Raw genomic sequence first — 15449 nt, forward strand, 5'->3', positions numbered from 1 at the left:
TATAAAAACAAAGAGACAAAATAAAAACAACCAAGATAGCAACAAATTGATTTGTAAACTTGATTTCATGTTTAATTTTTGGCTAAAGTTTCAAAAGAATGATTATTATATTTGTTATTAGCACAATATACTTAAAAAATAAGATTATTTTTCTTACATTAACAGTCTATATACTGTCAATATTAGATGAATAATAATTATATAAAATTTGAACTTAAAATCTAATTTTTCACATGTGTTATGAATTCAATAGTGATAGCGTCTAAACTTCTAGTGTATATAAGATTTATAGTTAAAAAATAAAGTTAAATGAAAAAAAATAAAACATATAATAATTGCTTACGTGGATAGTGGAGTGAGGCGTAGAGTGGGATGAAATGATGATGGAAAACTTGTGTAATAAGTAGAGCTGTAAACAAACCGAATCGAACCGAGTATCTCATGTTTGAGCTCTGTTCGTTAAGCGATTCGAACAACGTTCGTGTTCGTTTGTTAATTTTCGAACTCCAAACCTATGTTCGTGTTCGGCTCGTTAAGCAAAGTTCGTGTTCGAATTCGAGTTCATATTCAACTCGTTTAACATAAATGAGCGGTTCGCGAACATGCTTGAAATGCTCGAATCCAAAGTATTTTAAACCTTAAATATGCCATGCAAATCATTAATCATTCTCAAAAATAATTAAAGCACTAAGTGACTAAATTCTATTATTTATTAACTATATAACTAACATTAACATAAAAACAACAAATAAAACAAAGCAATTTGCCCTCCAAATAGAAAAGTCTAGCTATAAAATTAACCATAAAATTTGTCAAATGATAATTATGTTCATATTTGCGAACGTTCGTTAAAATTCGCGAACATGCTCGTGTTCGCTAGATTATTAATTGAACAAAAAAATTCGTTCGAACTCGGTTCGTTTAAGGTTTCGAACGAGCCTTTCACGAATACGAATGAGTTGAAACGAATCGAGCTACCGAACAGCTCGGTTCGTTTAACAGCTCTAGTAATAAGAAACAAATTGGAAAGGGGTGGTGGATTCGGAAAGACTATTGTATACCTTCCAAACCGTCCCGTTGTCATCCTAATCCTAATTGAATTAGTTTGCAAAAGTCTCCTGGTTTGACAAAGTCTCCAAGTTTGACTTGCAATTTGTAGGTAAATAAGATCATAGTAATAGAGATAACCAGATAAGAGTGATCCTACCGTTTCGACAAAAAAAAAAAAAAAGAATAAGAATGAAGAATAAGACACTTTAGATAATAATAAATCTTACTGTTCCAACCATGAGGGTGCTCTCATACGATTATGACTTCTCAACCGACAACTCTTTCCCGGTTCATTTCAACCGCACCACGATCACAATGATTATGGTGCCCATTTCTTTTTCTTAAACTGCACTCATATTTCTTAACATACACTTTTTACAGTTTATATCCGTATATTTCCAAGACATCCCATTTTAAATAAGCAATCATATTGGACAATCACGTGAAGAGTTATAAAAGAAAAAAGAATCAAATCTTGAAAGATGGATGGGATGTCTTGGCCTTCTCAGTCGGAGGTAATTCTGGGCCTTTTTTTTTCATATTGTGGTTTGTGTTTGACATATTGTTATTCATTGTGTTTTGATTGAAAGATTTTAGTATAATGGTCATCTGTAGCTGATTGAGTAAAAATGGTAATGTGGGTTCAATTCTTTGAATGATTTTATCGTGATATGCAAATGGGATTTTGTAATGATATGCAAATGATTTTATCCCATTTTAAATGTCTATAAATGTTTCTGGTGATGCTGAAAAAGTGTTGGTGCATTGAAGTTTGGTGTTGCAATGTTGTCTTTTCTTTGAAATTTTCTACCAGTTTGTTAATGAAATTAATAATGCAGTTGGATGGAATGAGAGAGAAGGTTGCTAAGATGTCTATAAACGTTTCTGGTGATGCTGAAAAAGTGTCGGTGCATTGAAGTTTGGTGTTGCAATGTTGTCTTTTCTTTGAAATTTTCTACCAGTTTGTTATTGAAATTAATAATGCAGTTGGATGGAATGAGAGAGAAGGTTGCTCAGATGTCTGGTAGAGATGCCAAAGAGGTTATATTTGTCGTATCTCCATACCGGATTTGTCCTTTGGGAGCTCACATTGATCATCAGGTGAGTCCACAATTCTTCCTTTTACATGCTCGATTTTTCTTGGATTCTTGGCCTAGACGGTTAGGGATCAGTTTAAGAGAGTTTTGTAGAGAAGATGTTGCGGTCACTGAACTATCACGACATGCTTTTAAAAACATAAAAAATGTGCAATTAAAAGCTTTAGGGGTGGTTATGGTGAAGGGACTTTGCCATTCTTCAATGGCAAGGTTGTTTTGTGCTATGCAGGTCATGTGGTTGACGTATAAAAGTAGCTGGCCTAAGCCTTTTCACATTGGTGTTGCTTCATCAGGCTGTGTCAGTCATGAGTTGAACACATGGAATTAGCATATTTCTGGCTGTATATGGACATCGCCTGCATTGAGCTTGTTGGTAGATTCATATGACCAAAAGATGGTTTTGGCAATGACTGCTTGGAATTATGCATCTATGGCCTCACTTGGCTAGCCATTTCCCAGTCTAAACCCCACCCTCCCCTTACCCCTATCTGCAAGGCAAAAGGAACGGAAATGAGAATATATCCAATTGCTGAATTTTGAGTTGACTTATGCAACTGGTACCATTTTGCAAAATGTCACATGTTGGTTTTGATTACATATAGAATCCATTAATGCCCTAGACTCCTATAAAACTTGTATATCTGACTTTTAACTTTTCTCTTGCACTTTTTAATTAACTTACTGATTGTACTAAGTATGCTAATTAAAATTTTAGTCAACAATTTGATAATCTGGGAATAATTTTATCTAACAGGGTGGAACAGTTTCTGCTATGACAATAAATAAGGGCATTCTGCTTGGTTTTGTTCCTTCTGATGATTCGCAGGTATGATTGTGTCACATGCAGACTTGGTATTTGAACTTCTGACCAGACTCATGTACCATTTGGCTTGATGCTTTCTTTTACTTCTATAAATTTGTTTTGAGCACATATTTGGGTACTGGGACAGAGAAACTTTTTTTACATTAAACAATAAAAAAAAGTGCTAGGTAGTTCATAAAGGAGAATAATTCATATACACTAACATAGACTTGATCATTAGACAGACATGTCATTAATTTCCTGCAGTTACTAATGTTGAAGTCCTGTCATTTAACCATTTATAAATATTAGGAGAATATAAGTTTCCCCTTGATCAACATCCTATAATTGTTTGACCAGGTAAGTTTATTAGTTTAAACCGCAGGTAACAGGTCCAAGTTTATGAGTTGCTAGTGGTGTACAGTGTAACAAGGTAAATCTCTCTTGTGTAACGGGTTAAATGGCTTTGACAAAAATCTTGCAGCTTTGAGAGTAATTTTCAAACATGGTAGACCATTCCTTGAAGATTAAAGAACTACATGCAGATGACATTGTGGGTATAACCATTGAGGACATTAAAAACAAATGTGAAAATATAGTTCTGGTTTCATATCTCAGTTCAATGAAGACTCTAAGCATTACAAGGGGAACGGGCAAGGGGAGGGCTTACGAGTGGAACCAGGGCTTAATGGGGCCCGGTTAATGTACCAAGAAGCTAAGGTAGTACTGAGGGACAATAAAGAAATGAAGTTCAGACAATTTATCGTTTGTTTGCATTTCAAGCTCTGTAGATGGAAGATTTATTCATGTATAGGCCTTGAAATGCGGTGAGAGTTGATTTGAGTGTCACCGTTTTTTTTTACCTAAATTGGGTCTCCTGGTTTTAAGAAGAGGTCCTATGTCACTTGGCTGCTCCTGGATATCACTTGTTAATCACCTTCTCAGCTAATCCTCGATATGTTAAGCCACGTTTTTATCTTTTCTGGAGTCAAATGATTGTTGAGTTAAATTTAACTCTAATGAGATCAGGTTACAGTCCAATTGAATTTTAAAAGCCATTTGGGCAGGTTGGATTACATTTCTCGATTTTTAGTATTACCTATCTTTACTTTTCTTTCTTTTTTTTTTTGTCCTTCTTTCTCTCTTTTTAAAGAGCAATAGCCCCTCTCATCTTCTTTTAGGAAAAAGAACTTTTAGATTGTCTTATGTCTTAGCAGTTGGAAGCAAGGGAGAAGCTTTCTTCCTTTCCTTCTGCCACTATAGTGCAAATCTTTTCTATGCGGATGTTTGAGAGATAGATGTGCTAGCTAGCATATGTACCAAATTAGTGGAGCATAACTGAGTTACTAATTACTTAATTTGAACCATTCTCTTTTTTTGACGGTTGCTGAAACTTCTTTTGTAGGTTGTACTCTCATCAGGGCAGTTCCAAGGGGAAGTTAAGTTCAGGTTGAAAATTTGAATGACTTCATTGCAGAGGATCACTTTCCATGATTGAGCTGAAATGTATTTAATCATCAATTTCTTGTCTATTTTTTCATAGGTAAGTTGTGCATAATACAGGGAGATCAATTCTGCAGGATAATGGTGATTTCGCTCATCTTAGTTTTCATTTTCCCATGGTAATATGAATTACTTGAGTTCCATCTTGGTGTTGAGGTCAATCAATGTAATCAGGTCTTGGCCTTGTAAAATATATATCAGCGGTCTATTAAAGATTCTTTATGTGTAGGTAGGGATTCTGAGGTATTGATTTTATGTCCAGGAATTGGTAAAAAATCTTCATCTGTTTCTTGAATGATGATGTCGTCCAATAAAGAAAAAGCTTTCTGGGACTAAAGATCCTAGACAGTTGCCTAGTTGTTGATTAGTCTACATACAAAATCTTACACTTGTTATTGTAGACATGAAGCCCATATTTCTTCCAGTCAAAATAAGTTCTTATATACGTATGTTTCCATGAAATGACTAATGCACTAATTATTAATTTTCAGAATTGATGAAATCCAGCTTCCAAAGTTCAATAATGGTTCAAATAATACAATTCCAGTAATGAACTCATCCAAATCAGAGGAAGAATGTAACTGGGGAAGTTATGCCAGGGGTGCGCTCTATGCCTTGCAAAAGAGAGGAAACTTCCTGAGAAAGGTTACTGATTCTGTCCTTTTTCATGGATTTAAAATGTGTCTGAACTGAGTCATTTAACGTAGTTTTTAAGAAACTGATCGGGATCTGCATGTTTGGTTGAGTTTCTGCAAGATGGTCAATCTTTGGTGGAAGCTAAGGGGAAACAATGAGTTCCATAATGTTCGATTTTTTCTAGGAAAAGATGGGTGCTGACATGTGGAAAGATGTACTCCTTTAAGGACAATCTATGCCTAATTGATAGACACATAATTTAGAGTAATGACATCAGCACTCCTCAAAGGCTTGAGGGACTCCATAAATGAGATTTTTCTCCCTTTTATGACAAAACTACCCTCAAAGACAATTAAATGACCACCTATTCCCACAGAATCGATTAGGCAATGCTCCATTAGTAGCCAAGAATTTCTTCCCCTACAACTCTCACGTCTTTTCATAGCAATTGGTGCATAAACTCTCTTTTGATTTTGAAAAATCATGTACTTCTGCAAAAGCAAAGTAAGAATCCAATGAGTTCTTCTTGCTTATGTTTAAGCTTTCGCTTAGGCAATTGTCTTCCCTCTCTTCACTTACCATAAAAATCAAGGTTTGATTATGTTGTAACATATGTATAATTTATGCAACTGTCATTTTCTATGAGATGCAAATTAACAAGTAAATGTCAACTTTTGAGCAATAGAGTAAGACATCAGGTGCAAAGTTTAGTGAGAAAAAAGAAGCAAAAACTGATTGATGATTCATAGACTGAACTTTTCTCTCCCAAATCTGCAAACTATTGCTCTAAGTTCCAGTTTTAAGGTTTTCGCGAGAAGACTATGGAGCAATAGAGGTTGAAGTTAAAGCCAAATGAGCCAAGGGCAATTTTGTCATGAAAGGGAGAAAATTTTTCAAGTGGAGTGCCTTTGGCTTTTTTAGGAATGCCAACATCATCTGCTGTGATTTAAGGGTGCATAAAACATCATTTTTGATGACCAGATTTATCATTGTACCAATGGAACTTAGTTGGATATAGATATTGGAAAGTGTGAGTTTAAGTTTCATTCGTATTCTAAAAAACAACTGGATAAGGATTTCCCTAGTGTGTTTGTGACTCAAAGCTTGTCCTTCCTGTTTCGTCTCATTTGCAGCATTAAAAGTTAAAAGTTCTATTGTTTTGTTAATTGTGTTTAAAGAATAAAGGATTAAACATGGTTAATGTAGAGAAGACATGCAAGTGCTTTCTTAGACATCTTCTTGGCTGGTAGAGTTCTCTTTTTTCTTCTTCTAATTTTTCTTTCTTCAAAACTTTTGAAGACTCTCGAGCCATGAAATGGGTTCTACCTTGCTGAATTATGCGTTTAAATGAAACCAGTGAAGAAGCTAGTAACCACTCCATGATTCCTGGCAATGCATTATCACTGCTGGCAACTTTAATTCATACTGAATGCTTGAATCTTTTCGTGCTGGTACTTTCCTCTTTGAATCTAACTGAAGGAAATTAGTTGGATAATGTAATGTCATAGATATAGTGAGTTTCAGCACTTCCTCTTGCCACGGCACTTGAAATTGCCTATTATTAGAAGGTAATCTTAGGCCCTTACGCAAATCGCTTTCACTATTTTGTATCTTTTCTTTATAACCTCAAATGAATTTTGAAATGTTATATTATGTCATATATGTCTGGCACTGTTTGCTCAGGGTAAACTTTCAATGAAAACCTTGATCATTTCACAAAAAGAAGAAGTGTAGAATTTGATTCTAACCTAGAAACCTATATGCTTTGACAGGAAATTGGAAAAAAAAAAAAATTCAACAAGGTCACAAGGACCTTCAGTATTCCACAAAACAGAATATTTGACTTTTTGGGTTTGTCCCGGAATCTGGATTTCTTTCCTGTCTTCTGAGCTCGCCGCTTGTTTGAGAAATTATTTTCCATGTCTTTGGTCTTACTTATGCTAAAACGCTCCTCACTCATCTTAAATTATATTTTGTGATTTAGAGGGGAACTGGAAATACTTTGATTTGATTGTTGTTTGAACTCAAAGATGTCATCTGTTTGAAATGATTCACAAACTCAATGCTAATTTTATATGGCCTATGTAGTATGATTTAATTCCATATGATCTAAATCACCAAGTCAAATACACTTAAGTTCGAATGATCCTTCTCTTTCACTTTGCCTAGTTCTTACGCAGACAATCTCTCTTGTTTCTTCTATACAGATAAGCACTTTTTCTTATTGGGGTTCTGCATACAGCTGTTTTTAATATGAAACCAGCATGACAATTTTGCAGGGTATCATTGGGTTCATTTGTGGTTCTGATGGTCTTGATAGCTCAGGTCTCAGCTCCTCTGCAGCTGTAAGTTAGCTTTCTTTTTATAGTCAATTTCTTGCATTGTATTTGAAAATGTTGTGGATTCCTTTCTTTAAGTTAAGCCTGCTGTCATTCATCATTTTCTATGTAATTGATTGTCCTGTCATATACTTATATTTTGGTGGTGAATGTGATCAATCTTTTTTTTCCCCCAAAAAAAAGGTCCTGGTCATGTTGACATACTCTTCTGTTTTACTACTTATTTTAGTTCTACTGCAAAAGAAGTGAGTTGTATCAAGATCTTCATTCTGATTTGCCCCTTGGAGTCCTCTCCAGAAGCCCCTTACGTACTCTTAATAATTTCTGTGTATTTCTCAAATTTCTAGTACAATTGGTGCTTTGATGTATTCCTTTCTTTCCTAAGACCACATCATCAGGATGTAGTCCTGTTACTATAATCTTGAAGGACACTTTGTTCTTTGTAAGTTCTTAAAAAATTCATATTCCACTGGGAATTATTTTCAAGTAGTAAATATTGTTTGTGGAACTTGAACTTTTGTATGTTCATGTTTCCTGGAAAAAATCTCTTAAGATTTCTTACATCACTTTCATGTGTAAGTGGACCTGTATCCTTGGATTTTAGTTGATTCAATGTTGGACAAGGCTCTTCGTTGGAACTTCAGAGCCTCAAATCAATTTAGACTACTACTTAAACAGGACCCAAATCCAGGATGTGAATTAAGTTCTCTGGCGATCTTTAGACACCAGCTGCTATAATGATGATAAAGTCATACCCAATACTAAATCTGCTTGTTCTTTTGTACTTTGGAGAAGAGAATAAAGCTGTACTAACCACATTATAGTAATTCCTGTATCTTTTGTAACTACTGAGTTGTTCAGTTAAATATTGACGCTATTTGTTGTTTGAGAAGATCCTGAGGAAAGGGATTTTGTTTCCACTGAGCTAAAAGAATAGAATAGGTTGCTGTCTCTAGTGAACCAAAGTTGTCTTTCAATAGCTACTTGCTTCAATTTTTTTCCTACCAATAAAAAATTGAAGATTTTGTTACAATTCGAAATCTAATCTCCTATCTTCATCCATGGACCCTTTACTCATACTTATGGAAATATTAATCCAATTCAAAAATTATGTTTTGCAATTCTTAATCCAACTTCTCACTTTCTAAGTGACATTCGGATCCACAATGTATATTTTTCTCAAATCTGTCATTGAGAGGTAAAGGATTAAATCCTTCTTTAGTAATAAATTTGTTACATTATTCAATCCATACTGCAACTTCCTTTAATTTAATCTTATCTGATTGATTTTCTATTACATTATTAACAGGTCGGAATAGCTTATTTGATGGCTTTTGAAAATGCAAATAATCTCGTAATTTCTCCAACAGAAAATATTGAGTATGATAGGTATGCTTCCTTGATGTCAATCTTCTTCTTTCCTTCATCTTATGTATTAGGCCTGTAAGCAAATATGTGGGATATAGCAATTCTCATTGTGTTCAAATACTGTCTTTTCTTAGTTGTCTGATATTAATGGACTGGGAGATACATGTTATAAAGAGTATTGGATGATATACAAATGGAAGTCCATCACATGCATATGCCTAACCAGCAGAAGGCAGCCAACACTCTCTAGTTTTTATAACAAGGTCTCTCAAATTCACAAAATTATTGCATAGGAACTTATAAACCAGAATATTTTAGCAGCCGATGTATTGTATCTGCTATAATCTTGTGCTGGTACAGAAGCCAACAGGTTGTGCACAGGTTGATTGTTTGCAATCAACCAGAATAGTAGGTTATCTCAGGACTGGTCAGTTGGTTGAATTTTATTTTTGTCATAGAGTTGGATGAATGGAAGATAGTTCGCTAAAGATTGTTTATGTGATAGATGTATAGTTTCAAGCATTTGTTTCCCGGAGTTTACAATACTACATTTGGCACACGCAGGCTGATTGAGAATGAATACTTGGGTCTGAGGAATGGAATATTGGATCAATCAGCAATATTGCTTTCAAGTTATGGTTGTTTAACTTGTATGAACTGCAAGGTTGATCACTTAACTCTAGTTATTTTCTGTGTCTAAGTTATTTGAAGTTACTTCCTTTGATTGCTTCCTTTCTAGTGCCTACTGTTGTTTGGGACCTTGGACATTTACTTTTCCTAGTTTTTTCCATTGCCTAGATATTGTTTTTCTGCAGCTTTGACATGAATTTCTCCCTGTTTCCAATGAATTTGATATGTTGTTCTCAAGCTTTGACATGATTTTTCCTGGTTTGTCATTGCCTTCCTATTGTTTATGGCTTATTTAAATTGATGGGACTTTGTGAAACATTGTACGTCTTTTAACTTGGTACAGGGGCAATAATGTGTGGACTGGATGATAATAGTACATAACTATATGTTTAATGGTTGTGATCATGCTGGGTAGCTTTCCTTTGATGGACCAAGAAAACTTCTTTGAGATCATAACGCACTATTTTTATTATCTTCTTGTTGTTCTTACTGCTTTGATAGAGTAATAGGGAGATAGTTTGCAGCATTTTAAGGATTACAAACATGTACACTTCCGGGAAGTAGGTTGCTTTAGTTTTTCTTGAAGTTAGAAAATTTCATATTTTCCCCCTCTTTACAACCTCCTTTATATTTCCTTTCTTAATTTCTCTGTCTGTGCTCTTGTTCTGTTTCTTCTTTTCCTGTCCATTCTTTTGTTTCATTTCTCTTTGATTGCACTATCACCATCTAAATTGAATGCATTAATTTAACTAGAGATGAGTATTAAGGAGCAATTGGACACATTAATGTTTTCAGAAGTGAAACAATTACGGGCCCTTATCTTGTTTGACTATGCAAAATATCATTGCATGTCATATAAAAACAAAGTAGACATTATTTTTGGAAAAATAAAAGAAAACGCCATTAAACTTGGGATGGAGGTATATCATGTTCATCTTTTAAGATCTTTTATTACTAATATTCTGGTTATTGCAAAATTTATTATAACCTATGACAGTCTGTGCAGACCAAAGAATACCAGCTCATACACCCCCCAAATTTGCTCAATGGCCAGAAGATTAGTATGAAGAGTTCATATAAGATATTACTGGCACCTTCGGGCTTGAAGCAGGCCTTGACAACCAATCCTGGATACAATCGTCGAGTCACTGAATGCCAGGAGGCAGCAAGGATTCTGTTGCAGTAAGATTTATTAATCCATTATTCTCTATGGTCCATTATTCTCTATGATACTTGTCCCCATTTGTGTCTAGAATAGACTGAAACTACAGGCCCCCAAATTTATGAATCCTAAACTAAGCTGCCACCTTATAAAATTTGAATAACATACTGGCATATTGTAACCTTTGAAGCACTTTAGAAGAAACAACTTAGGGAAAATTAGAGACAGTTTTATGCTGAAACTTTTGATAGTGATTTGTGATTTCATGTAGTATGTCATTGTGGGTATCAAATTGCATAACATATTGGATTCTGATGAGCATCCTATTCATTAGTTGTTGAAAAACAGAACTTAGTCAAATGCCGTATGTACTATGATTGTTGTGTTCTAGTTAATTAATTTACCAGCCATTTCAGCAAGACTGATTTATATTGTTTTTGTCTTGCTCCTAATAAAAAATTACCTTCCATTTCAGCTATAGTATGATGCACAACTGAATGATGCTTTTTGTGCTCCTAATTGGCTAATTGCCAGCATTTGAGTTATACTATAGAGCACAATTGCACAAGTGCTAGTATCTTATAAAGGAAGTGAAGGTTGTTAATAAATGATGGGTTTTAGTTTTTCTCATGAATTTTTCACTGGTTTTAATTTTATATTTTGTAGTTTTGTCATTTCTTTTACCCTATGATTTTCATTTATGTAGACAATAGTCAATTTGTTTATGTAGACAATAGCTGAAATATCAATTTTCACACATTATGTATATGTTAGCAAAAGATTTATTATTTCTTTCTTTAAAGTTTTACAAGGATGAGTAAAGTATAAATGTCATGTTCATTTCGTCTCTCATTTACTGTTACACAGAGCTTCCGGCAAGGAAGGACTGGAGCCTCTGCTGTCCAATGGTCAGTAAATTTCATATATCTGTTTGGTCATTTATAGCCTACGTAATGAATCTGAGATTTTTCTTTTTCTTTTTGATGTTTGTGCAGTTCAACCAGAAATCTATGAGGCTTACAAGGTATGCTTAAAAACAATGCTTTTTAAAATAAGGTTACATTTCTCCTGTAGAATTTCTCAACCATGTTTTAATGGTTTAAAGACTTAGTAATTATTTCTAAATTTAGATATCCATTTTGACAAATAGGACTGGGGTTTGTAGCTTTAAGCACGGAAAACTATTTTTATTGATCTCTGGCTTCTGTATATAGTATTTTATGAGTTGGAAGTCAGCATTTCTTTTGATTATTGTGATATATTATCTATTGTTACCTTTTTAATTTGCAGCTTCAGATCATGTAGTGAATCCTATGAAACATTTGATTGCATTAGATGCAGAACTTGTGAAGTTACTTTCTTGCTGCTATTATGTAGCTCAATATGAATTTATTTGTTGAAATCTTGCATACACTATGACCTTCTGCGAATAGAGACCTAATGACCTGTCCCATTCATTCATCAAGTAACGCAAGGTAGCACAAGGATAGAGCAAAAGAATCTATCTCTTAATTACTCAATAAAGTTATGAACTATATCAGTAACTTTCCTTTTCTACGCACTTAGAAGTGCATTGTTGTGACTTATAGTATTTTATTGTGTTTGTATATTTAAATCTTCTTCATGTTGATGCAGCATTGTCTGAAATAATGAGCTTGGCTGTTCTTTCTACTTGGTTTTCCTTCTCCACTTGATCTCATGCTGTGAATGTTGAAAAATTTATGCAGAGCAAGTTGGAACCCAGTCTGGCAAGAAGAGCAGAACACTACTTTTCAGAAAATAAGCGTGTTATAAAGGGTACAGCCTTTTCTATCATGTCATTAACACCCTTATGCTTTGCTGTAATTGAATCTCCACTTTTGAACATTTCCTTCAAATTTGCTTTTCATGATAGACTACTAAAAATCTTTTCTCTGATTGAAGGAGTTGAAGCATGGGCTTCTGGCAGTCTTAAAGATTTTGGGAAGCTTATCTCAGAATCTGGTCTCAGTTCGATAAAAAACTACGAAAGTGGTATGATTTGCTTTTGTTGATTTATGTTTTTGTCCAAATTTAATTTTAGCATCCAAATGTATGCTCTTCTAGAGTTGAATTTGTTATTTTGTTCCGATATGTTGATTGTCTGACAATATCTACACGATGTAAAGGACAAGGTAACCATAAAGGCACTAGACTTTATTAAAGGTTATACAAGCTGCTACAAGTTAGAGGTAAAACTGTAGGTTTTGCCCTAAATTCCTATGACCATGAGGGAAACTGCCAGATCTTGTTTTTGTGTTGTTCTACAGTATTCTGGACTCTTAAACACCTGATTATTTTCCTTCTAGCACCAAATGTAGAAGACAATCTTAGAAAGATGTGAGCTTACTAGAAGTTAGAGAGGAGCTTGCTGCAAACCTAATTTATTAAAATGGAAGTATGAATAATTTTGTAGATGTATAGTGTCTATGTTGGGTTTTTATGGTACAATAGCCCTAACATTTTGACATTAAGGGGCCACACTCTGTTTGTAGGATGAGGATATGAAAAATAAAGATTTGGGACACTCCTAAATTTGGCATATTTGGATAAATTTTTTCTATTTTATTTGATGTGGGCTGAAGTCAAATAAAATAACAAAAAAGAAAAGGGGAGTTTTGACTATCTGGAGCCCACCCCCCTTTCTACAGTTTTGACCGCATTTTGTCTGCTCTCTAGAAATGCAGTAACATTTTCTGCTTTACAAATCACAACTCTTATTGAAAATTTTTATCTTATAGGTATTGGCACATTATATCAAAGTTTTATCGAATTATTAGGGAGAATCTTGGAGCTGATTGGATGATCTATAAGCAAATTTCCTTCTTTTTGGTATTTTTGATGATTAAGTGCAGTGATCATATTCCACAACATTGTTTGCAAAAGAACCAGTTCTTGATTTTTGATGTATTGTGTTACCTGAGTCGAATTAACTTATTAGTATTTCTGAAATGCATTCTATTTGTGTTTCTTAATTGTATTTATCTTGTACACTAAGCATTCTTATTTCATGTAATCAAGACACCTTATTTCTTTTGCAGAATTTTCTTATTTTGGTCCTATATACTAGTCAGTAGACAATGGTTTTATTCTGACAGAATTAGCTTAAGGTAAAACAGTGAAATCATTATGTTTAAAGGTCACTAGAAGTGATTTGCTTCTTGAGCAGTGAGTGAATGAGAGAGAAAGAGTAAGCGGGGTCAGCGAGTGAGAGAGAGAGAGTGTGTGTATTAGCGAATAAATAAACACACAGTGCCCCAACCCCAGCCGCCAGCCTCCCAAACCTAAATACAAATGTTGTAGACAAGATTTCTTTCTTGACATGGTCAAAGTTTTCATATCTTCACTGAATGCATGGAGGAGATTGAGTACAGGTGTCAGCCAATGCAATTTTAATGCGCTTTACTAACACTGGAAATGTTTTCCTTCTCTTTAATGTGGATTATGTTGAATTGTTGAATGTTTCATATTCTGCAAGAATCATAAGGATTTGAAAAGTTCTGCGAGAAGCAAACATTACTCTAGCTTTTACCGATTCAAGTACCTTATGTAAGTCTCTATCATCTAGTTTGGCTTGTTTTATGCTTAAGATTATATCAATGGAATGAATATCCAGCTTGATTTGGTCGCTCTGTTTGCTATGCTTGCTTATAGTTGCATGATCAATAGGCATCTAATTTTCTAAAAGCTAGTAGTCTGTAGGAACATACGAGATTAACTGGATCTGACAATAGTCAGAGTAAACATTCTAAGATGCAAGTGTGTCAGCTTGCCTCAAACTCGCTTGGGGCTTGGTTAATACCTGTCATGAGGCGTGAACCTGCGATTGATCTTTGAAACTTAATCAAGAAAATATAAGCTCCTTCTGAGTCTCAATCTGTTAAGGAGGTTTTGCTCAACCTCCTGATTATCATTGAGCTGAGTTGCGCTGACCGACTTCAAATCAACTAATTTGTTTTTGGACTTAACATCAACGGCTTTATACATACACGTACCTCATGCATAATTTGCACTATTGTCATGCCTAGCTGTTAAAGGAAATGGTAGAAACGGAAAAGGAAACAAATTTCATTATTTTCTCCTGTCCAGGTTGTGAACCATTGATACAACTGTATGAGATACTTTTGAGGGCTCCTGGAGTTTTTGGAGCACGTTTCAGTGGTGCAGGTTTCCGTGGTTGCTGTATTGCATTTGTGGATGCAGACTGCGCATTGGATGCAGCATCTTTTGTCAAGAATGAATATCGTAAAGTCCAGCCAAAGTTGGCAAGCCAAATCGACCAAGAGCGGGCAGTCATAATATGTGAAGCAGGCGATTGTGCTAGGGTCATATGACTTCTTCTTCGTTTATTATTTGATTCATTCTTCCGTTCTTTTGTACCCAAAAAAGGACACCACTGCATAATATGGTGTTGTATCAGGTCTGTAGGCCAAGGAAATATAGAGAGGGCACGAAAGTGCCTCATCTGGCGATTAAATTGAGCATTATTGGTTCCGCAATGAACAATTGTAAGATTTGTCTCAAGATTTTTGCAATGCATGTATACTAGCAAATGAATGAACTGTGTACCAAGATGAAATATAAAACTAATCCAATGATTTTGCTCGACTAAGCATGACAAAACTCTGTAAATCCCCCACCCCCCCCCCCCCCTTCCCCCCCACAGCCAAAAAAAGGTAAAGAAAAACCTATAAAACCAAAGAGAAACTGAATTTGTAACACCATGACTGGGATGTTATCTCTCAAGTCTCATTTTCTCTTCTTTGCATACTATTTTGTCCTCAATATATATTCTGTCATTTTTAGTTTCTTGGACTATTTAGAAGCGGGGAAAGAAAAACAAA

At 34.7% G+C, this 15449-nt stretch overlaps 1 protein-coding gene across 2 annotated transcripts; it reads left to right on the top strand.

Moving 5' to 3' along the window:
* Positions 1-1286: 1286 nt before the first annotated feature.
* LOC113714835 (galacturonokinase-like) lies at positions 1287-15129 on the top strand. Of its 2 annotated transcripts, none has more exons than XM_027238943.2 (14): positions 1287-1565; positions 2038-2151; positions 2902-2973; positions 4355-4398; positions 4944-5097; positions 7368-7433; positions 8737-8816; positions 9360-9459; positions 10423-10607; positions 11455-11495; positions 11583-11611; positions 12315-12384; positions 12511-12600; positions 14695-15129. In XM_027238943.2, exons 1-14 carry the CDS (start codon positions 1533-1535, stop codon positions 14937-14939), a joined length of 1323 nt encoding a protein of 440 aa, XP_027094744.2. In that variant the 5' UTR covers positions 1287-1532; the 3' UTR covers positions 14940-15129. The 2 variants fall into 2 exon arrangements, with proteins under 2 accessions (XP_027094744.2, XP_027094745.2); XM_027238944.2 differs by having other exon boundaries at positions 1288-1565; positions 10432-10607.
* Positions 15130-15449: the final 320 nt, after the last annotated feature.

This window comes from Coffea arabica, chromosome 10c (genome assembly GCF_036785885.1).
Source record: "Coffea arabica cultivar ET-39 chromosome 10c, Coffea Arabica ET-39 HiFi, whole genome shotgun sequence".
NCBI classification, from domain to species: domain Eukaryota; kingdom Viridiplantae; phylum Streptophyta; class Magnoliopsida; order Gentianales; family Rubiaceae; genus Coffea; species Coffea arabica.